We start from the raw sequence: 24590 nt of genomic DNA, 5'->3' as shown, positions 1-24590 counted from the left end.
CGACCAATCATAACCTATAAGTCGTGTTACGTTTCATGAGACCATGTTGCACTTTTATGACAGACAGCCCAGGAGCTGCCTGAACAGCCTATTCTTAAAATGATACAGGGATCTAGGGTTCATTGAGAGAGGTTCTATCTGAGTGTCCTGAAATCGTAGAGCTAATTACTGATCCCAGAAATGATTCTGAGGCTTGGCACAAAGTGGTCAATGGAATGAATTTAATGCCAGCTTTAAATCTTTAGACATGGGTTAAAATACCTGCATCTGCAGGCCCAGGGATGCAGCAAGATTTAATTTGTTTATTGTCCAGTTGGTAGTATGTTTTTCATTCAGTTCCTATCAAATAAAAGTACTGCTGTAGATGACTATGGTTTACTTGACATTATTTCTGCTGTGGAGAGAGAAAATATAAATGCTCATATATTTAATTAAATGATAATGAACAGAATTTGAGTAGGCCAGTTAGAAGAAAGGGATGCATGCTAAGTATTTGCTAAATATAAAAAATAGGAGATGGACTGGATTCCAGGGCAAAAATGACAAAAGACTTTGCCATTACTACTGACCATCCAGAAGGGAGGGTATTATGGGTAAAAGTCAAATACACCTGATGAAAGGTTAATTTGCTTTGATGAAAATATTCCTAGTCAGTAGGTGCAGTGCCTCTTTTGAGTAGAAGGAGCATAAGTGGTTGAATTTAACAAAGAGATCCCTTTTTACTGGGGAGATCTCTTTCCATAGAGCTTATTATAATATTCATTCTTACATTAATTTTCATTGCCTGAAGAAGGGGCCTGAGTTGCCTCAAAAGCTTGCATATTGTAATCTTTTTAGTTAGCCAATAAAAGGTGTCATTTTGCTTGGCTTTTCTCTACATTCATAATGGCTAACATGGTACAACACCCTAGTACTCCTGGTGAGAACTGTAACCCAGCAAACTTTGCATTGTTGTCTGATCAACATACTATAGTTTCTGGGGTTCCCCATTTCAGCCAAGAAATGTTATATAAACCTTCCCATGGTTGGTAAGCCAGTTGATTTGTCCCATGCTAGTTAATTGCTAATCCTTACATAAGATAGCACAGCGATTCATGTAATTGCCCCATAGCTACAGTGTTTGATGCATTCATTTCTAGCCTTTTTACTGTCTTTTCTGTGTTTGCATGTTCTCCTTTTGTGTGCATGGGTTTTTCTCTTGGTATGTTGGTTTTATTCCCTCATACTAAATTCATGCATTGTAGGTTAATTTACAATTCCACGTTGGTCCATTTTGAGTCAGTGCAGGTATGTGCTATGATGGTCTAGCACCAATCTAAGGCCGATTCCCACCTTTCTTTGCCCCCCATGACCCTGAGCTGCACTTAAGCGAATATTGATTCATCAAAACGTGCTTGTATATTACAGGAGAAATATACAAAATCTATCACAAACTAAACCATCAATTAAAAGTAATGTTAAGTCAAACAATGAATTATGAATTAACAAAGGCATGCTTTCTAAATTGTCTCTGGCTCAAATGTATGCTAGATTATTTAGGGAATCTAAGCTCACCTTGCATGAGTGTAGAAGAATGTGCCGTAAAGTTGTTTAAGGTCCCATCTGTAGTTGTAATGGGAAAAAGAAATGTAGAAATAAATCTTTTTTTTTTTTCTCCTCCGCTGAGGTTTGTCTAGTCCTACATCTTTCAAGATAATAAAATTATAATGTCTGTTTTACCTGTCAAGTATACTGTTCACTTGAATATCACAAAATTGCATTAATTTTAGGTATTCATGTATGACTGTCTTCTGTAAGATTCCAGTAAAATACTATGTAACCTGTTTTTGGAAAGGTTGCAGCATTGTGGCTAACAACATCAAGTAACAGGAATGTGCTTTTTCTTTTGATTGGTTTCCTATGGGGTCACTTGTGTACCCCCATAGCCAAAAGTCAGGTTGTTAGTTTGATTGCCAACTCAGTATAAATCTATGTTCTTGCTCGTTGATTTTGAAATGCACCCCTGAACCAAATAACAGGTATGAAGACTGAGTGGATGAATGTGTATAAAGAGCATGAAGCTGTGTTTTGTACTGAGTACAATTTCTTCTGTTTTCTTTGTATGATTCTGTTTGAGTAGTCTGATCCACTTTTGCATATAAATTTCATTAGAGTCCTTGCATGTTATGAAAGTCTTCTGGTTTTTTATGTCCAGCAATCAGTATAACTTAGCAGCTGAGTTAATAAGCTTTAAACCCGTAGACTGGTGGTTTGGTCCCAATCTCTGATTTTGAACGAATTGTAAACTACTTTGTCTCTGTACTTGTAAGTTACAGTACCTTGTGATGGTAGTCACATTAGAAACGCACTACATAAAATAAAGATTTTTTTTATTGTTTACAATATGTTTTGCTATATGGGTAAAGCAAGGAGTTTATTTTTGTATGTATATATATTTAACATTCAGGATGCTCACTTCAGTTGTTTACGTGCATGAATCACAGTCTGAAACATTTATACTCATTATATTTTAGTCTGATTTACATAAAAAATACAGAAGTTTTAATTACACATCTTAGTTAAAGGCAAAAATCAAAAGATCTCAGTAAACACACAGGTCAGTCTTTGTTGTGCATTTAGTTCTCCTTTTTGTCTTTATAATAGCTATAAATATCTGTGGAATACTACTTAGGCATGTCACCACCCATATACTGTATCTGTACGCAATGGACAGGGCACAGTTGTTGTCAAATACAATATTTAAAAGAAAGCATTCTAATGTTCATCTGCTGAAATATGAAACAATTAAATGCCCTAATGAACTGATTTCTTGAATATTATTATTATTGTTTTTACTAAAGTGGTATCTGTTTTTAATTCAGTAAATCACACTCTGTTGCACTGTATGATATTATTTAGACTGGCTTTTTGAAAACTTTCTTAAATTTTACTTTCATTGTCGGTTAAATTTCCATTTGCAACCAAATGCTTCTGTTTTCATGCACCATCTGTTCTAAGGTACAAAGCAATTCCAATCTGTCCATCTTTGTGATTGCTAATACAGGAGAACAAAAATAAGCTTTATTGATGCCCATTCGCACTCTAATGATAATAATTTGGGAGGGAGTATTGCATCTATTGTGAGCATTAGTGGTAACAAGGTACCTTCCAATAAAAGATAAAAGTAGTTTGCCAGGCAACATACATCAGGTACATTGCAATTGTAAGAATGAAATACCTTTTTTATTTGTTCTATTTTGCTGCATTGCCCTACTATTAAGAGTTTTTTTTTACAGATTTTATTTCCACTTTAATATTCAAAACTTAGAATGTAATTTAAGGATTTAAGGTGTGTTTGTAGGGTATGATCACAGATATGAGTCTTTTGTTTTGTAGGTAAGGAGTGGGATTTTCCACTAATTATCACTAATTATTTTGTGATGCATCTCTGTTACAGATGTCATACTGTATCATTTAAGTCTATTTGTTCTTGAAGCAATAATACTACCATCAGAATGAAACACAAGTTCTTTGGTGGTTTTATATATATATATGTATTTGTATATATATATGTATGTATGTATATATATATGTATATATACAGTGCATCCAGAAAGTATTCACAGCGCATCACTTTTTCCACATTTTCTTATGCTACAGCCTTATTCCAAAATGGATAAAATTCATTTTTTTCCTCAGAATTCTACACACAACATCCCATAATGACAACGTGAAAAAAGTTTACTTGAGATTTCTGCAAATTTATTAAAAATAAAAAAATTGAGAAAGCACATGTACATAAGTATTCACAGCCTTTGCCATGAAGCTCAAAATTGAGCTCAGGTGCATCCTGTTTCCCCTGATCATCCTTGAGATGTTTCTGCAGCTTAATTGGAGTCCACCTGTGGTAAATTCAGTTGACTGGACATGATTTGGAAAGGCACCCACCTGTCTATATAAGGTCCCTCAGTTGACAGTTCATGTCAGAGCACAAACCAAGCATGAAGTCAAAGGAATTGTCTATAGACCTCCGAGACAGGATTGTCTCAAAGCACAAATCTGGGGAAGGTTACAGGAAAATTTCTGCTGCTTTGAAGGTCCCAATGAGCACGGTGGCCTCCATCATCCATAAGTGGAAGAAGTTTGAAACCACCAGGACTCTTCCAAGAGCTAGCCGGCCATCTAAACTGAGCGATCAGGGGAGAAGGGCCTTAGTCAGGGAGTTGACCAAGAACTTGATGGTCACTCTGTCAGAGCTCCATAGGTCCTCTGTGGAGAGAGGAGAACCTTCCAGAAGGACAACCATCTCTGCAGCAATCCACCAATCAGGCCTGTATGGTAGAGTGGCCAGACGGAAGCCACTCCTTAGTAAAAGGCACATGGCAGCCCGCCTGGAGTTTGCCAAAAGGCACCTGAAGGACTCTCAGACCATGAGAAAGAAAATTCTCTGGTCTGATGAGACAAAGATTGAACTCTTTGGTGTGAATGTCAGGCGTCACGTTTGGAGGAAACCAGCCACCACTCATCACCAGGCCAGTACCATCCCTACAGTGAAGCATGGTGGTGGCAGCATCATGCTGTGGGGATGTTTTTCAGCGGCAGGGACTGGGAGACAAGTCAGGATAAAGGGAAAGATGACTGCAGTAATGTACAGAGACATCCTGGATGAAAACCTGCTCCAGAGCGCTCTTGACCTCAGACTAGGGCGACGGTTCATCTTTCAGCAGGACAATGACCCTAAGCACACAGCCAAGATATCAAAAGAGTGGCTTCAGGACAACTCTGTGAATGTCCTTGAGTGGCCCAGCTAGAGCCCAGACTTAAATCCGATTGAACATCTCTGGAGAGATCTTAAAATGGCTGTGCACCGACGCTTCCCATCCAACCTGATGGAGCTTGAGAGGTGCTGCAAAGAGGAATGGGCGAAACTGGTCAAGGATAGGTGTGCCAAGCTTGTGGCATCATATTCAAAAATACTTGAGGCTGTAATTGCTGCCAAAGGTGCATCGACAAAGTATTGAGCAAAGGCTGTGAATACTTATGTACATGTGATTTCTCAGTTTTTTTATTTTTAATAAATTTGCAAAAACCTCAAGTAAACTTTTTTCATGTTGTCATTATGGGATGTTGTGTGTAGAATTCTGAGGAAAAAAATGAATTTAATCCATTTTGGAGTAAGACTGTAACATAACAAAATGTGGAAAAAGTGATGTGCTGTGAATACTTTCCGGATGCACTGTATGTGTGTGTATATATGTATATATATATGTGTATATATATATGTATGTATATATATGTATATATATAAATATATGTATATATATATATATATATATATATATATATATATATATATATGTATACAGTGATCCCTCGCTATATCGCGCTTCGCCTTTCGCGGCTTCACTCTATCGCGGATTTTATATGTAAGCATATTTAAATATATATCGCGGATTTTTTGCTGGTTCGCGGATTTCTGCGGACAATGGGTCTTTTAATTTCTGGTACATGCTTCCTCAGTTGGTTTGCCCAGTTGATTTCATACAAGGGACGCTATTGGCAGATGGCTGAGAAGAAACCCAACTTACTTTTCTCTCTCTCTCTCTTGCGCTGACTTTCTCTGATCCTGACGTAGGGGGATTGAGCAGGGGGGCTGTTCGCACACCTAGACGATTTGGACGCTCGTCTAAAAATGCTGAAAGATTATCTTCACGTTGCTATTTTTTGTGCAGCTGCTTCCTGAAACGACATGCTGAACGGTGCTTCGCATACTTAAAAGCACGAAGGGCACGTATTGATTTTTTTATCTGTCTCTCTCTATCTCTCTCTCTCTCTCTCTCTCTCTCTCTGCTCCTGACGGAGGGGGTGTGAGCCGCCGCCTTCAACAGCTTTGTGCCAGGTGCTTCACATACTTAAAAGCAAACAGCCCTATTGATTTGTTTGCTCCTTTGAAGAGGAAGATATGTTTGCATTCTTTTAATTGTGAGACTGAACTGTCATCTCTGTCTTGTCATGGAGCACAGTTTAAACTTTTGAAAAAGAGACAAATGTTTGTTTGCAGTGTTTGAATAACGTTCCTGTCTCTCTACAACCTCCTGTGTTTCTGTGCAAATCTGTGACCCAAGCATGACAATATAAAAATAACTATATAAACATATGGTTTCTACTTCGCGGATTTTCTTATTTTGCGGGTGGCTCTGGAACGCAACCCCCGCGATGGAGGAGGGATTACTGTATATGTGTGTGTATATATATATGTGTGTGTATATATATATGTATATGTATATATATATATATATATATATATATATATATATATATATATATATATATATATATGTATATATATATATATATATATATATATATGTATATATGTATATATGTGTGTATATACAGTATATATGTGTGTGTGTATATATATATATATATATATATATATATATATATATATATATATATGGAAGAGAATATATACATATAATATATATATACAGGTGCTGGTCATAAAATTAGAATATCATGACAAAGTTGATTTATTTCAGTAATTCCATTCAAAAAGTGAAACTTGTATATTAGATTCATTCATTACACACATACTGATGTATTTCAAATGTTTATTTCTTTTAATTTTGATGATTATAACTGACAACTAATGAAAGTCCCAAATTCAGTATCTCGGAAAATTAGAATATTGTGAAAAGGTTCAATATTGAAGACACCTGGTGCCACACTCTAATCAGCTAATTAACTCAAAACACCTGCAAAAGCCTTTAAATGGTCTCTCAGTCTAGTTCTGTAGGCTACACAATCATGGGGAAGACTGCTGACTTGACGGTTGTCCAAAAGACGACCATTGACACCTTGCACAAGGAGGGCAAGACACAAAAAGTCATTGCTAAAGAGGCTGGCTGTTCACAGAGCTCTGTGTCCAAGCACATTAATAGAGAGGCGAAGGGAAGGGAAGAAGTGGTAGAAAAAAGTGTACAAGCAATAGGGATAACCGCACCCTGGAGAGGATTGTGAAATAAAACCCATTCAAAAATGTGGGGGAGATTCACAAAGAGTGGCTCAGCTGGAGTCAGTGCTTCAAGAACCACCATGCACAGACGTATGCAAGACATGGGTTTCAGCTGTCGCATTCCTTGTGTCAAGCCACTCTTGAACAAGAGACACCGTCAGAAGCGTCTCGCCTTTGGACTGCTGCTGAGTGGTCCAAAGTTATGTTCTCTGATGAAAGTAAATTTTGCATTTCCTTTGGAAATCAAGGTCCCAGAGTCTGGAGGAAGAGTGGAGAGGCACAGAATCCATGTTGCTTGAGGTCTAGTGTAAAGTTTCCACAGTCAGTGATGGTTTGGGGTGCCATGTCATCTGCTGGTGTTGGTCCATTGTGTTTTCTGAGGTCCAAGGTCAATGCAGCCATCTACCAGGAAGTTTTAGAGCACTTCATGCTCTATGGAGATGCAGATTTCATTTTCCAACAGGACCTGGCACCTGCGCATAGTGCCAAAGCTACCAGTACCTGGTTTAAGGACCATGGTATCCCTGTTCTTGATTGGCCAGCAAACTCGCCTGACCTTAACCCCATAGAAAATCTATGGGGTATTGTGAAGAGGAAGATGCAATATGCCAGACCCAACAATTCAGAAGAGCTGAAGGCCACTATCAGAGCAACATGGGCTCTCATAACACCTGAGCAGTGCCACAGACTGATTGACTCCATGCCACGCCACATTGCTGCAGTAATCCAGGCCAAAGGAGCCCCAACTAAATACTGAGTGCTGTACATGCTCATACTTTTCATGTTCATACCTTTCAGTTGGCCAACATTTCTAAAAATCCTTTTTTTGCATTGGTCTTAATTGATATTCTAAATTTCCGAGATACTGAATTTGGGACTTTCATTAGTTGTCAGTTATAATCATCAAAATTTAAAAGAAATAAACATTTGAAATACATCAGTCTGTGTGTAATGAATGAATGTAATATACAAGTTTCACTGTTTGAATGGAATTACTGAAATAAATCAACTTTGTTATGATATTCTAATCTTATGACCAGCACCTGTATATATATATATATATATATATATATATATATATATATATATATATATGTGTAATATATATATATATATATGTGTGTGTGTGTGTGTGTGTATATATATATATGTGTATATATATGTATATGATACAGTCATGGCCAAAATTATTGGCACCCCTGGAGTTTTCCCAGAAAATGCACCATTTCTCCCAGAAAATTGTTGCAGTTACAAATGTTTTGCTATACACATGTTTATTTCCTTTATGTACATTGGTACAACATAAAAAAACAGAGACAAAAGGCCAAATCTGACATCATGTCACACAGAACTCCAAAAATGGGTCGGACAAAATTATTGGCACCTTTTCAAAATTGTTGGTAAATCGTTTTATTTCAAGCATATGATGCTTGTCTGAACTCACCTGTGGCAAGAAACAGGTGCTGGCAATATAGCAATCATACCTGAAGCCAGTTAAAATGGAGAAAAGTTGACTCAACCTTTCTGTTGTGTGTCTGAGTGTGCCACACTAAGTCTTCAACAATGAACATTTTATTTCCAGTTATTTAATTTGTCCAGTTACTTTTGAGCCCCTGAAATGAAGGGATTGTGTTACAAAAATGGTTTAGTTGCCTCACATTTTTATGCAATCGTTTTGTTCTCCCCACTGAATTAAAGCTGAATGTCTGAACTTCAACTGCATCTGAGTTGTTTCATTTAAAATTCATTGTGGCAATGTACAGAACCAAAATTAGAAAAAAGTTGTCTCCTGACAATCACCATCCATCCATCCATTTTCCAACCCGCTGAATCCAAACACAGGGTCACGGGCGTCTGCTGGAGCCAATCCCAGCCAACACAGGGCACAAGGCAGGAACCAATCCCGGGCAGGGTGCCAAACCACCGCAGGTATATATATATATTCCTGAGCTTTCTTCATCAGAGGATAATGCTTAGACTTACAAGAATCAAAGGCAATATATAGCAACACATTCAGTGGGGGGGTGGGTGGAGGTGACTAAGTCAGTATGATCGGGGGGGGGGGGGGGTTGTATAGTTTAATTATTGTGTACATGTCCTTCTTAAGTTGGCATATATATGTATGTATTTAGTGCCTTAGCTAGATATACATCATTTGTATTATTCATACTTAATTTTATAAAACATGTTTCATAACAATTTACAGTAAAATAAATAATTCTACTGAAACATAGGATTTAGTATGATACATAATAAAAATTTCTTTCAATTATTTTAAAAAAATCATAACATTATCAAACACACAAAGCTATTTCAGCCTTAAAAAAGAGATTTCCCCCAGTTGCAGTATACTATTATGTATGTTCCAGTGTAATCAGTTGTATTATACTTAATGTTTATTTTGTCTGCTAGTTACTTGATGCTCATAATTCTCTATACATTCTTTACTATTAACTTGTCTGTTTATCCTTATTCACATAGACATACATTTTCTCTTCTACTTGTATTATGTTCTCTTTCCTCCAAAAAAAACACACACACTCTATAAATAAGCCAATTAAATGATCCAGCAAGATTCTTACAGCTCTGTGAAAGACTCGTCTCTCATCTGTGTTGTAGAGACATTTTGACCTTTGTGTGCCATTACAATCTCATATAACTAATGTATTTTTCAGATGATAGAGAATAAAGTTTTTATTGTTTAAATAACACTGCAAAACGTGCTTTTATATTGTTCATTTTTTACTTTATTTTGTTTATATTTTTATTTTAAACTCAGTCTATCATTCATGTGCAATTTCTATTATTGCAAAAAGAAAAAAATAAGGGCATAAGACAGTAAGTCAGGAGCAGCTGAACATGGTTCACACATACAGACATTCTTGTAAGAAAAACAGCACCTTTATCATCTTAGACAATTGAAGAAATTCAAGTCAAAAAGAGTCCTGAAGTCCATCACACAGCCATTGAAAGCATAATGGCTCAAAAAAGAACCTCATACTGCCGCAGGGATGGGCTCAACTAAGTCCATGACATGGATATCACTGCCATCCCTACAAGACCTATATACAAAAATGTGCCAGGATCATGAAGGACTGTTATCATCCTTTCTAAAATTAGTTTAGATGTTTAAGATCAGGCAAGCACCTGCATTGCCACAAACCAAGAACAGAAAAACTGAAAAAAGCTCTACTTCCAAGGGGATAAAAATAGCCACGGTAATGGTCATCTCGTCAGGTATTCTTAAAAATTAAAAAAACAGTCATTTGTTATATATATGTTAACTTATAATTTATTATTTAATAATTATTATTCCTCTGTCTGTACTTCTAATGTTTTATGTTTATTTTTAATGCCTACCTTTTAATTTAGTTGCACAGTACAAGCAGCTCACTGAGCTACATTTCACTACATTCCTTTGAGTATGTACATGTAACAAATAAATAAAATCTTGAATCTTTATTTGTTATATATTTGTAAAGCCCTTTTTGTACTGAAACTTTCTCCAGTTTTTTAAAATTATTTGGGTTTTTAATGAGATTTTTTCAAGTTACATTTAGCAGAAATACAGTGCCTGTTAACACAGAATGCAATCTGCCAATTTGCACAGTTTTATGTGTTCTCTTAATTTCTTCTGACTTCATATTTTAGGATGCTGAAGAGTATTCTGAACTACCTGTGAGGCACAATGAAGACCAAATGAACAGTGATCTGGCATCTCTTCTTCCCATCGAAGTAAATCCTCATTCATTTGACAGTGCTCACACCAAGACTCACTTGTTGCTTCAGGCCCACTTCAGCCGAACTCCATTACCTTGTCCTGACTATGCAACTGATACAAAAACTGTGCTTGACAATGCAATCAGAATATGCCAGGTAAATAAAATATATCTAGATATTAGTGTTATGAAATACTACAAATGTACTTGTATTTCTGTGTCAACATTTGGAAGCTTCTTGTAAAATATTTTGGTTTTATATTATATGCTAGCTGTTCTACCTGTTTAAGATGGATTAAAATCTAAGTAGTCAACATGAACCTTGGTGTTAACATTTGCAGTGCACCATGTAATGCATATGTCTCTGTCATATTCCATTTGGTATGAGAGCAGTGTTAATGTTTATGATGTGATATCTATTCAAATGACAAATGCAATGCATTTTATTGCTGAAAATGTTTTTGATGCACAATCTTTTGGAATAGCAGAGAAATAGCAACTGGATGGAAACAGAGACAGACACTCAGACGCTTATCCTTTTAGTAAGGTGGATGGTCCATTATGCTTTGCCTTAGCAGACTGGATGAAGGTGTTAAGGGCTGATGTTCCACAAAATAGAATCATGAAACAATTGGAGATATTGTGATTTTTTCCTTTTGTTTCTTCATTAGACTTTTATATTCTTTTTCTTTTTTAAAAAAATGTGAATATTTTCCTCCTAAATGTTTTAAATAGATAAATTGTATATATATTCTATTACTGTACTTATGAATACAAGTCTTGCTACTAGAGCTTATTAATATTTTAGAAAATCTTTAAAAAATGTTTCTAAAGGATGTGTATTCATATGAATTTCTCTGTTCATTATCAAACCTACATCAGGGATACAGTTCAGCATTATGGGATATAAGATAAGAACCAACCCTGGATGGAGTTGCAATCACAGAGAATACTCCCATGACCACCAGTACCTATACAGGAGTGAATCTAGTATTATAAGATAACCTATCATGGATGTTTTTTGGAAATTGAAGGAGGTCAGATTTTAAATACACCTGAAAATAAAAAAGCATATAAAATCAAGACAGATAAAACCTTCAGATTCTCATACTAGATAATCTCTGCACTTTGATATCCTGTCTAAGAAAATAGCAAATAGGACAGAAGACAAAGCACAGTTTTGGTGAGGTCCTTTGCCAACTTTAGACAAATTCAGCTTTATGCCATACATGCAAAAATACTCTGCGTGTTCATATTCCAATGGGATCAATTGTCATGCTGCAGTAGTCTATGGAGAGAGAAAGTAGTATCTTTCAAAAGACACCAATAGGTAATAATAAGTATTCTTTGTATCCTTGACAAATATATAGGCAGGACTGACAACATTTCCATGACCCTTAAAATATCATTGCATAAACAAAGAGCTAGTGGGCTGTTTTACAGATAGGGTTGAATCCACATTGCTCCTGCTGGATCTGCTGTTCAGCTGTTAGAGACTTTCCAAGGGATACTACTGAGTGAGAAGTCCTGATTAATGGAACTTACCCTGTCTTCCTTCTCAAAAATTGTTTTCTATTACCCTGTTCTGCCAGTCTCAAGGCACTGTCTTCACCTTCTTTACACCCCCTCTCTGTCAGTCTAATGCCTATTATCTGGGTTTACCAATGTTGGCCAGTTTTCTTCCATATCTTGGGGCTGTTCGTGCAGAAGTATTTACAGCAGAGTGCCCTTCTTGTCACCTTTTACAACATACAATAGAGAATGTGATCTTATTCACACCTGAGCTTTGTGAATACTTTTCAGTCAATGTTGAAGAGAAATATTAACCAATGTACCTCTACAATCTCCAGTGGTTTTACCGCTTTTCTTTATCTTGATAGTTTTCCCTCAAATTTTGCATTCCAGTGAATGCTACATGTCCACCATTGTAGCATGCAATCCTGTTCTTGGACCTAAGTCATGATCCTGTCTTACACCCGGTACTTTCAGAAGAAGTTAAACGCATTGTGAGCAGATTCATTTGTAAACAATTTCAATAACATATTCATTGCCCTTCTGGGTCTGTTCAGCAGGTCTTTTCCGCATGAGCCAACCTGTCAGCAACTGGTGTCAACTTTGATAAACTTGGTGTAAACTGTAGAGCAGGACGCCCCTTGCCTTAGTCAAAAATTCTGAGAAAAAAAAAAACTACATAGCTCCATTGATCATTGAAGTCCACTAGCCTCTCCAGCATGTGAAGATCACAGCCTAAAAGGGGTTTTTGTCACATATGTATTGTATTTCTAAATATAAAATATATATACTGCTCAAAAAAATTAAAGGAACACTTTTTAATCGGAGTATATCATCAAGTCAATGAAACTTCTGGGATATTGATCTGGTCAGTTAAGTAGCAGAGTGGCTTGTTAATCAGTTTCAGCTGCTTTGGTGTTAATGAAATTAACAACAGGTGCACTAGAGGGGCAACAATGAGATGACCACCGAAACAGGAATAGGTTAACAGGTGGAGGCCACTGACATTTTACCCTCCGCATCTTTTCTGACTGATTTTTCACTAGTTTTACATTTGGCTTAGGTTAGTGTCACTACTAGTAGCATGAGGCGATACCTGGACTCTACAAAGGTTGCACAGGTAGTCCAACTTCTCCAGGATCGAACCTCAATACATGTCATTGCCAGAAGGTTTGCTGTGTCTCCCAGCACAGTCTCAAGGGCATGGAAGAGATTCCAGGAGACAGGCAGTTACTCTAGGAGAGCTAGGCAAGGCCGTAGAAGGTCCTTAACCCATCAGCAGGACCGGCATCTGCTCCTTTGGGTACAGGGAACAGGATGAGCACTGCCAGAGCCCTACAAAATGACCTCCAGCAGGCCACTGGTTTGAATGTCTCTGACCAAACAATCAGAAACAGACTTCAAAAGTGTGCCCTGAGGGCCCGAAGTCCTCTAGTGAGGCCTGTGCTCACTGCCCAGCACCATGTAGCTCAATTGGCATTTGCCATAGAATACCAGAATTGGCAGGTCCACCACTGGCACCCTGTGCTTTTCACAGATAAGAGCAGGTTCACCCTGAGCTCATGTGGCAGACATAAAAGAGTCTGGAAAAGCCGTGGAGAATGTTATGCTGCCTGTAACATCGTTCAGCATGACCGGTTTGGTGGTGGGTCAATGATGGTCTGGGGAGGCATATCCATGGAGGGACGCACAGACCTCTATAAGCTAGACAACGCCATCTTGACTGCCATTAGTTATCAGGATGAAATCCTTGGGCCCATTATCAGACCCTATGCTGGTGCAGTGGGTCCTACGTTCCTCCTGGTGCACGACAATGCCTGGCCTCATGTGACGAGAGTATGCAGGCAGTTCAGATGATACCATTGACTGGCCCCCATGCTCACCTGACCTAAATCCAATGGAACACCTCTGAAAAGTTATGTTTCGGTCCATCTGATGCTGCCAGGTTGCACCTCAGACAGTCCAGGAGCTCAGTGATGCCCTGGTCCAGATCTGTGAGGAGATCCCCCAGGACACTATCCGTCGTCTCATTAGAAGCATGCCCCAATGTTGTCTAGCATGCATATAAGCACATGGGGCCATACAAACTACTGAGTGTGATTTTGAGTTGCTTTAATGAAATTTCAACAAAATGGACTAGCCTGCCACATCTGAGATCTGGTATGTTTTCAAAGTGTTCCTTTAATTTTTTTGAGCAGTTTATGCATGCATATAATTGGTATAAATACATACTCATAAATCCTAACATTTTCATATATTCCGTAATTATCATGATTGTTAATGTTTTAATATACTTCCAATCATTTCTATCCTGGCTATGAAAAAAAAGTCTCAAACAAGAATTCTGATTTGATAATTTATTTAATAACATTAGAAACATGTCAGAATGTCCTGCTTGTTAATTTATTTATGTAGCTATTTGTTATTCAAGAAGCACACAATTCCATATCAGTTTATTAGTGTTTATTTTGCATGTGTAACTACATACTTAAATTATACAGTGCATTACACAGGATTCTACATAAATTAAAGTTATTGTTGCTCATTTTATTTTAAATTTAATTCAGTTTAGATATAGTTTAAAAGCAACCTTGATTACATTTAGTTATGATATATAATTAATATGAATTAAGGAGATCTTGAAATACTAATAAACATTGGAAGCCCCTAAAATCTGACAACAGACTTATGCATCTACTGTTAAATGTTCACGTTCAATGTCTGTGGTTGTAGAGCTCCTTGATGGTTGAAAGAAGAAAAATGTTTTTTGTGTTCAAACTGATTAATTCGAGTGAAATGATTTTTTCACAAAACATCTTAAGCATATTTAATGGTAGTGTTAGTTGAGCCTTTTATCATAGCTTTAACCAAAATGCCATATCTGCAAATATAATTTGTTTTTATACATCATTCAAAGCAATTAAATTACATTTCCATGTTTTAAGTGTTTCCACTAAAGTAAAAGTCCTGTTCAGGCTTATTGATGGTGATACTTATGTCCGTTAAAGCATAAAAGAAGGAAAAAAATGAAAAAAAGTAATAAATAGTAGTTATAATGTAATAATATAATAATGACATACCCAAAATATGAATTAAGAGCTTCTTGTGTAAGCTTTATAATTCTTAAAGAAATATATTTTAAAAGATTAAATTTAATTTTTTTAATTTTAAACTGAGGCAATAATGCATAATATTATTTGAGGTGACCATCTTTTATGAGTAACAGAAACATTTGTTTTTCAAACGTTCATCTGAAATGAAGACTGTGGCTGGTTTAATGGCGAAGCAGTGCTTGCGACAATCCATCTCCACCTCATGACAAACCTTTTCCCATTTCAGACTAAGGGGAAATGAGTAATGCGTAACCCATTTGTGTGATCAATTTGCTCAAGCGGCTACTGTGAAATGTTAATCACAACTTTAATTTGTACTGCATTAGCATTTTGATTAACTTGTATGCTTGCTGGCGTACTTGAAGCTCTTTTAGTCATAGTTACAGCTAGGAAATGACTTTTTGATTAATTAAGTTTGTTAGACAGCAGCTGAGCTTTCTGAATGCTAACCTTTTAGGAGAGTAATAGAAGGTTCAGAAGAGGACTGGGTAGCAACTGTTGCTGGTACTGTGGTGAAAAAAAATAAAATAAAAAGGTAAATAAATAAATAAGTAGAGAGAGAAAGAAGTGAGCCCTACCTTCTTTAAATGCCAGCCATATTTTCCACTCAGTGTTTGTAATTCTACAAAATCAATTATTAGGACACGAATTTCAAACATGATACCCGTACTGTTCTCCCTAGATTTGAAATATAAAGGAATCCGCTTAGTTCCACTTCTATATACAGTTCTAAACATGTAATGAATTACTTATTTGTTGCTCACCAATATCCAGTTGCTTTCTTTTAGATTTTCTTGTGATACTTCTGTGTCACTCATTCATTGAATCTCTTATGCTTTCTTTTGTTTTTCTTCTAATAACGTGTTTTTAAAATTATTTTAATAAGCAAGGTAAGCCATCTGTAACAGCGTTTTATTTAATTTCCTTTATTAATTAAGCAATTACTAGCTGTTTTTAGGCTGGCACAGTGCTTAGAACTCATGCCTTCCAGGTTCAGAGTCCTGTACTTGACTCAAATTATGACAATTTACTATGTGGAGTTGTTAGCCCATATGAGCATGTTTGGGGGTCCTAAAGTGGACAAGCACACAATGTTGCAAACAAGATCTCCTGCCTACTGTAACCATGAATTGGAATGAGAGGGTAAATAAAATGGATGGTTATGTACTTAATTTTACTGTTTAATTTAAAATATTTAGAATTAATTGAGGAAAGCATTCAGGTTCTCGCAGGAAGTGTAAATACATTACACTGGTCCAAATGTGTTATGTTTTTTTTTTATCCATAACAGATATATTTATTGTCCAGCCACAAACCCATTTATTTGCAGACTGATAAGCTGTTGTAAGAAAAAAAAAGAACATTATTTAACTTGTAGATGCACAAAGATTTTAAATGAAACAAGTCATTGCCATTTAATCGAAACTGTTCAACATGGGTAAATTGGTGATCTGTTTAAAAAGGATTTCTTTGTTATGTTTGCCTTATGTAAATGCATCTTTATGTGTGTCTGCTGAGAGTATGACGAAATCTGCAAATGTACTATACTTTATTTATATACTGTCTGTTTATCTGACAAAATGCTAATGTCAGAAATATATCATAAGTGTTTAAATGTTAAGTTAAAAAAATCCTAAAAATCTATCCATCCAGTTTCATATTTTGTAACTCACTTATTACATTACAGACTTTTAAGGATCCAAAGTCTGTTTTGGCAGCATCAGGCAAATGGCAAGATCCAACTCATGATATGTTGTATATCCAATACAATATGTGCTCAATGACACACCACTACTCTCTAATATGAAGCTAATGAATGCCAAACAATTAGCATAGCATGAATACTATTTTGAACGCTGTAGCCAATGGGAGTACCAGGACAGGACCTACTTAAACACAAAGAAAATGTGCAAATTTAGCAAGGATAGATACTGGTTCAGGAACCGAACTCAAATCCCTTCAACTGTGAAGTAGGTATGCTAACCAATACATTATTAATCTTCCCTATAAATAAAACATGACCTGCATAATCATATTTTCTCATTCTAGAAAAAAGCACAGGCTAAATTGTTAGTCCCCTTGGCACTTTGCTGGTACTGATTCTTTTAAGCATGTGTAGTCAGTACTACTGATAGTGTATTTTGCATATATGTACACTTATATATTATCCAAAAAGCTGCACCCCTAAACAGAAAATGGTTATACAGTATTAATCTTATATTTCTTGTAATATTGTCATTAACAATTTGTATTGCCTGCTATAATTTGTAGAACAGTCTGCATAAAAAGTGAAATTTTTCTACTGTTTTAAGTGATTTAATTAATTTCAGTTTAAAGTGTCAGTCATGTACGTTGCTAGCTAATCTTTGATCACTTTTTTTCAATTGTTCTACATTATTATTTCTAGAAAAAAAATCTTGGGAAATGTATGTGTCTTACTCTTAAGTGCATCAGTATCTCTTGGCCCAGCTGTTGGTATGGCAATCAGTTGTGCTTTTTATTTTTTAGATACAGTATGTTTCTGTGTGCTTGTACTACTGTAAAGGCTAGTCTCTGTTTTTATAGTGCCTCTTAAATAATATTTAATATTTATTCACATAGTATTTTAATACGTGTACTAAATCAATTACAATTTCCTTTGAAAACTAAACATCTTTCATTTAAACTATTTTAGTGTGTGTTCCATTTGCCTTGCAATGGATTTGCAACCTATCTAGAGTGGATAGCTGACTTCAGAAAAATGCTGTCTGCCTTACAACAGCATTCTAATTGTATTAGGCAGGTTTTAAAATAGGCAGATAGTGTTGCATTTTAATATTAACAACATTGCTAGGTAGCTGTTATGTTAGTCTTAATGAAGTAATTGTCTAACATCTTTTAATCTAGTCGGTATGATCAACAAACTGTAAAGCAAAATTATGTTTTATATAGGTGACTCCATTGACAGTTGTCTTGATTTACAGGATAGTGTGTTTCTTTTCATTTATTGGGTCTGATAGAGAAAAAAAATCTTTAATGAGTCTGCTAATAGATGACATAGTGCAATTTATAAAGAGGAATAAACAGTCTCTCAATTTAAGAAATACAGAAAATACTTTTTGGTTTTGATTCTGTGAAGTATTACTTGTTATAGTTTCAACAAAAGCAGATGTGCTTCTTAAAAAGCATGAATTTGTGAAATGTAAAATAAGCTGTTTAAACTGGCACAAGGGAAAAGCTGTATTTAACTAAAAAGTAAAACCAAAAACGTTCAAAATTCTCCATTTCTTTGTACATACAGTGTGATACATAAAAGTAAATAATCATTATGTTCCAAGTTATAAAAAGAAGTTGAAATATCAGAGATAAATAATTAAAGTCCAGAGACATTGTTTCAGGAGGCTGAACTGAAGGGCATCCAGCCTTCCTAGATACCAAATGAACTGATTGCAAAATTGATTTTCTTTTACTTGCAAGTCGATATTAACACACAGCTGCTATTGTTTTGTTTTGTTTTTTTTCTTTTTCCCTTGAAGACAATTCAAGAGTTCTTATTGTAAGTAATCAGAACATTGTTGGTTTCAGCAGCACAGACTCAACTTAGAGAAACAAACTAATTCTGTTATAACCTCAATATACACGGTATAGCAACATAAATGCTGGGTGCTTTTTATTACATTGTATATTTTTATTGTGGAGAGATTCACATATGAAAACGTTTTTAACTAGAAAGTTACAAACAACATTAACTAGAAACGTGCATCTTCAGAAAATGTGAATAACAAGAAGAGAATAAATAAAAATAAATTCAGATTGTGTTGTACTTTTTTATACACTCTTTCTTATCTATCATTGAGACATTGCAAAATGTATGAACCAAAATACACTGATACATATATTATCAAGCATTTTAATAAAATAAAGTTTACTTGGAAATGAGATACATTTTGGCTGTCAGGTACACTGCTAACCTTGCTATCTTTACAACAAATGTATTGATTAATTTAATTAACTGGTTATTAATAGTATGTAATATGGAAAACTGTTGAAGTGACTCATCATTTGCCTTGTTTTAATATTTTCAACATTGTGAATAATTGAATTCTTTAAGAAATAAATACAGTATAAATGTGAGCTGATATGCAGTACATCAAACTTTTCTGAGAATGAAACGCCTAAAAAGTTGTCACAAGGTTGAAGTTAGAGGCAGCGCTTATGAAGAAATGTTTTATCTCATATTTTGTACAACTTTAAACACAATTGTAACTATTTGTTTCAACTAACTGATAAGCGCCTAAATGCTTAAGCATATTTACTGTAATTGCTGAAGTACTGTTTCTGTAGGCATCTAAAAAAGATTTATAATGAGCTATAAAACATTTGTATTTTCATACTTTGCTTTATATTTTTATAATTTATAAAGAACTGTCCAGTTGCATGTTATATGATTCACAGCATTAGATGGCTAACTGTGAAATAAGAATATAAGAACATATACATTCTAACAAATGAGTTGAAGCTATGCTGTAACTTCGTGTATGGTTATCCAATTTTAAAAGTTCTCAAAGTTTTGACTTTGGCTGTATTATTGTTTTTTTCTTCAGATTTCTATGACCTTGTGCGTCAAAAACTTCTTTCTAGCTTAAAACTTAGGCACTTAAATGTACTTCCATTTAACTTCCATCTGTACCCTTGTGTACATGATTCACCATTTAACTCAACTATTTCTGCTTGGTCACCTGTATATATACTTTTGAGGATATTGAATGCCTGGATTAGCCATGTAGCCTTACTTTCTTAAGGCTGAAGTCATTTAATTCTTTCAGCCAGTCAGAAGACAGCTTACTATATATTTTAGAAGTGTCCCTCTTCCATATGGCTTCTTGTGCTGTTGTATCTTTTGTAGGGTGATAGCCAGAATTACACACAGTATTCCATATGTGGTCTCACCGGTGTATTATACAGTCTTTTGATTTTTATTTAACATTTTTACAGTATAAGCTGTCATTTTTTAGCTATTTTATCTGCATCTGTGCATTGCTTTGAAAATAATAATACTGTTTCAGCATAAATCTATAAATCTTTTTCATAGTTTGCTTCTTATTCTTGATATGACCTTGCAGAAATATGATTTGGACAATTTGCATTTTATAAACCCTGCTTTAGCCTGAGCAGGGTCATGGGGAAGCTGGAGCGTAACGCAGCAAGCATAGAGCACAAGGAAAGAACAATCACTGGAGAGGACACCAGTCCTTCTCAGTATGAACATGCACAAACACATACTAGTACCAATTTAACATAACCTATCCACCTAACCTGCATGTCTTTGGACTGTGGGAGAAAACTAGAACACAAGGAGGAAACTGATGTGGGCTTAGTGAGATAATGCATATTCCACATAGGGAGGACCCAGGACATGATCCCTGGCCATCTTGTTGAAAGGCAGCAGCAGCACTGTGCCTCTCCTAGTATTTTGCATCTAATCTATTTTAATTTTTTTTACCATTTTGCATATCCATGACCTTTAATTTTTCTTATCTTGGGGGTGCCTAACCCTGTCACATGAAGGAAATACTCCAGAATGTGCTGTAATTTCCTTTTTCTTTCTGGTAAGGTTCATTTAAGTTAATAAGGTGGATGAAGAACACTCTTTAATATGAGAATACAATTTGATTTCCAGATGAACATCACTGTAAATGAACGCAGCAGTTTCAGAAGTTGGATAAACGGATATAATCATGAAAAGTATTTAATTTACAAGAATTGTAAATGAGTGTGAGGGTGGTGTGTGCGTGATTTGTCTCTGTAATGGACTGGTGCTGCATCCAAAGTTGTCTCCTGCATTTTACCCAGTGTACTAGGATAGGCTTCAGATCCCCATACCTGTAAGATGGATTAAGCAAGTTTGAGAATGTTTTGTACTAAAAATTGTTTTGTTTTTTTTTTTGCTGTCTTGAAGTAACATTCTGCCTCTGATATATACAGCTAATTTCAACATTTTCAGAATCATTTAATGTAATTTCCCATGTACTGTGTTTCTAGAAGAACTTCAAATTTCAATATTCATTTGATTTTAAAAATAAAACATCTGTAATTACTGTACATTTTGACATATCTTCTTAAACATGTACAAAGGAGCAGGATTTCTTGAGAAGTATTTTATATTAAGGCTTATTATTAAATGGATTATTATTATTATTAATGGGTTAATGGAAGATATGTAGTAAGTATATTTCAGTATATCCAACTCCATTTTGAAGCTCTTCATTTGCAATTTGAAATATCTTAGTATGACTTTTCATTTTTTAAAACATTCTTTATTACTCTACATTGTAGGATAACTTACTGTACAATAAATAGAAAGGAAGTCAAATTTAAAATATATGCATAGGATGCATTGTGGAGCTATCTAATCGTATTATTTGCTTTTATTCACCATGCACTTATATCTAGCTGTAAGCATTTAATCTTATGCAGTAATATTATGATTGCTCATTGTAATGGGTAAATCATTCATACAAACTGAAAGAGATCTGTAGACCTAATATATATATATACCACCTTATGGTGATTGTGGGTCATCCCTGCGTGGAGTTTGCATGTTCTCCCCGTGTCTGCGTGGGTTTCCTCCGGGCGCTCTGGTTTCCTCCCACAGTCCAAAGACATGCAGGTTAGGTGGATTGGCGATTCTAAATTGGCTCTAGTGTGTGCTTGGTGTGTGTGGGTGTGTTTGTGTGTGTCCTGCGGTGGGTTGGCACCCTGCCCAGGATTGGTTCCTGCCTTGTGCCCTGTGTTGGCTGGGATTGGCTCCAGCAGACCCCCGTGACCCTGTGTTCGGATTCAGCAGGTTGGAAAATGGATGGATGGATGGTGATTGTCATTGTTAATACTGAAAATAGTAACCTCAGTTTTTTAAATGGCTATGTTGGCTCCCTGACATAAATGTACTAAAAGAAACAGTGTTAAATAATCAGACTTAATTTGCACAAAACAGGTGTAGGAAACATTTAAACCAGGCCTATACCTGTTAAATAAATAACAAAATAAATAAATAATGCTTTCACATAATGATTGAGTTATAATGCAAAAAATAGCTTCATAATATGCATTATAAAGAAAATAGGCAGGTTGGATATGATGATGTGGCAAGCTTCTTGGGTTTATAGCCACTTGTGCATTCCACTGGACCACCTGACTTATAGTAAGAGAAGTGTTTTATAAGAGGGTTTCAGTGCTGCATTTATCTAATTCTTGTTTTATTGTTACTACTTATTAGGCAATGCTTGATGTTGCAGCAAATGAAGGGTGGTTGGTCACTGTATTGAAAATCTGTAACCTCATTCAGATGATTGTTCAGGGACGATGGCTAAGTGATTCATCACTGCTGTTACTACCAAACATTGAGCAGCAGCATCTTTACCTTTTCAGGTAAGTGCTTTAAATCTTTTCCTAAAATGCATGTTGTTAAGAGAAATTATATAATGTATAATGTACTTATATCTTGTGTTGTGTATCATTCATCTTCTTCCTTCTGTGCTATCACAAAGCCTTGGTGAAAGTAATTTTTTTCTGTAAAATATGAAAAGTTCCCTGGAAATAGTAGTGTATGATCTATAACAAAAGGAGAGGAGCATCTGTGCCCTTTGAAGTGCCACTTTGCAACATTTCAAAGCCTTAGAGGTTAATTTAATTTAATTATTTAGATGTTTTTACATTGTTTTTATCATGTGTTATTTTCTTTTGTTACGGACAAATTTGCACTTTCCTGAAAAATATCTGCCATGGGCTGTAGCCAATGCTTTGCATGTTTTGGTAATTTAAAAATATCAGACAGAAAGGTTTATCCCATAAACTGCTTTCATTAATCCTGGAGCATAAAAAGCTGAATGTTTATACAAGATCACTCTTAACAACATTTTACTTAAAACTAACTGATTTTGGAACCAGTTATTTAAATAGCTTCAAATGAGCAATTTTAGGAAACTTAGATGTCTTTATCGATACTCACCTGCAAGGTTCTAGTAGTTAAAAAATATTTACTCCAGGAAATACATATTTTTTATTTTACTTAAATTTATTATCCTTTTTGAATGGAAAGGTAAGAAAAAGGGGACTGTTTTGGTGAATTAAACATTATTGTTCTTGATTCATGATGACTTTAGGAGCCAGTTGTGATAAATATTAAAGATATTAAATCACTATTCTGACATATCTAAAGTAGCTATTTATAGTTTGACTTTAAGCACAGTTCTTCATATTTTGGTAGTGTTGTGTAATTCCAAGTTGTCATCTTATAGCCACAAGACTCCTCCCAGGGGCCTTTATTGAGCACAACTAGAGTGGGCATTCTTGCAGGGTTTCCAAAGTATCTTTGCTGAATCTTGTTTAATAAGAGCATGGATTTTTAAGTTCTGTCCTTGTTCCTCTCTGTGGCTACAGGTTTTAGTCACAACCAATTTCTTCTTTTAATTGGACTTATTGATTAATTAAACAAACTGACATTTCCCAGTGTCTGTTTTCCCATGTTACTCCAGCAATTACAATCTGGTTATGGTTATTAGATAACGAAAGCATTTACGTGTGTTAGATGAACTAATTCTATTTATCTTTCTGTTTCATATTTTGTTCTTTGTTAATGTTCAGGTTCTTTAAACCATTATTCACTAAGAATTCATCTGTCATTTGTATCTGTTTTCTTTTGCTGATTATTACCGTAATTGTCAGAGAAAAAGTTAATTAAAAGGAAAACGATAAAACAGTTAAGCATTTAAGCATCTTGCAAATGCACATCTTACTTTATGGCATGCTTCTGAATGCACAATAAGATAATGGATTAGGTCATCTAATTAAACAGCAGATTAATTGAAGGTAAGAATGACTCAATGATTGTGAAATTGGTAGGGATGAAAACCTACAGCCTGGTTCTACCACGACTGAACTTCAAAGCCCCTGTGTTAGAGCAGCATTTCTGTTCATGTGCTTCCTGAGACTGCTTGATTCTTTAACCTGGCATACATTAACTTGCAGACCATATCGTCTATGACCTTAATTTTTGATGAGTCATACTGATCTACTGGCAAAATCAAGTGCAGTTCTTTGACTGAAATGTTAACATAATATAACAACTACTTAATTATCTTAAGATGATTCAATTAAAAATAATTTATTTTTTAATACTCATAGTATACATTCTATGCTAAAGAATTAAAAAACAGAACTCACTCAGTTTACTTTGATCATTTTCAAGTTCAACATTGAAATATGTTG

The 24590-nt window shown here is 35.3% G+C and overlaps 1 protein-coding gene across 2 annotated transcripts in view; it reads left to right on the top strand.

Annotated features, from left to right (window-relative positions):
* Nucleotides 1-24590, top strand: part of ascc3 (activating signal cointegrator 1 complex subunit 3) — an 854735-nt gene that overhangs the window by 793694 nt on the left and 36451 nt on the right. For both annotated transcript variants that reach the window (XM_051925342.1, XM_051925343.1), the window contains exons 37-38: nt 10652-10876; nt 22600-22751. In XM_051925342.1, coding sequence (XP_051781302.1) covers nt 10652-10876; nt 22600-22751 — 377 coding nt within the window. The remainder of the gene's footprint in view (nt 1-10651; nt 10877-22599; nt 22752-24590) is intronic.

The sequence above is a fragment of the Erpetoichthys calabaricus genome, chromosome 3 (assembly GCF_900747795.2).
Source record: "Erpetoichthys calabaricus chromosome 3, fErpCal1.3, whole genome shotgun sequence".
Taxonomy (NCBI): domain Eukaryota; kingdom Metazoa; phylum Chordata; class Cladistia; order Polypteriformes; family Polypteridae; genus Erpetoichthys; species Erpetoichthys calabaricus.
This window is presented reverse-complemented; position numbering and strand designations above follow the sequence as displayed.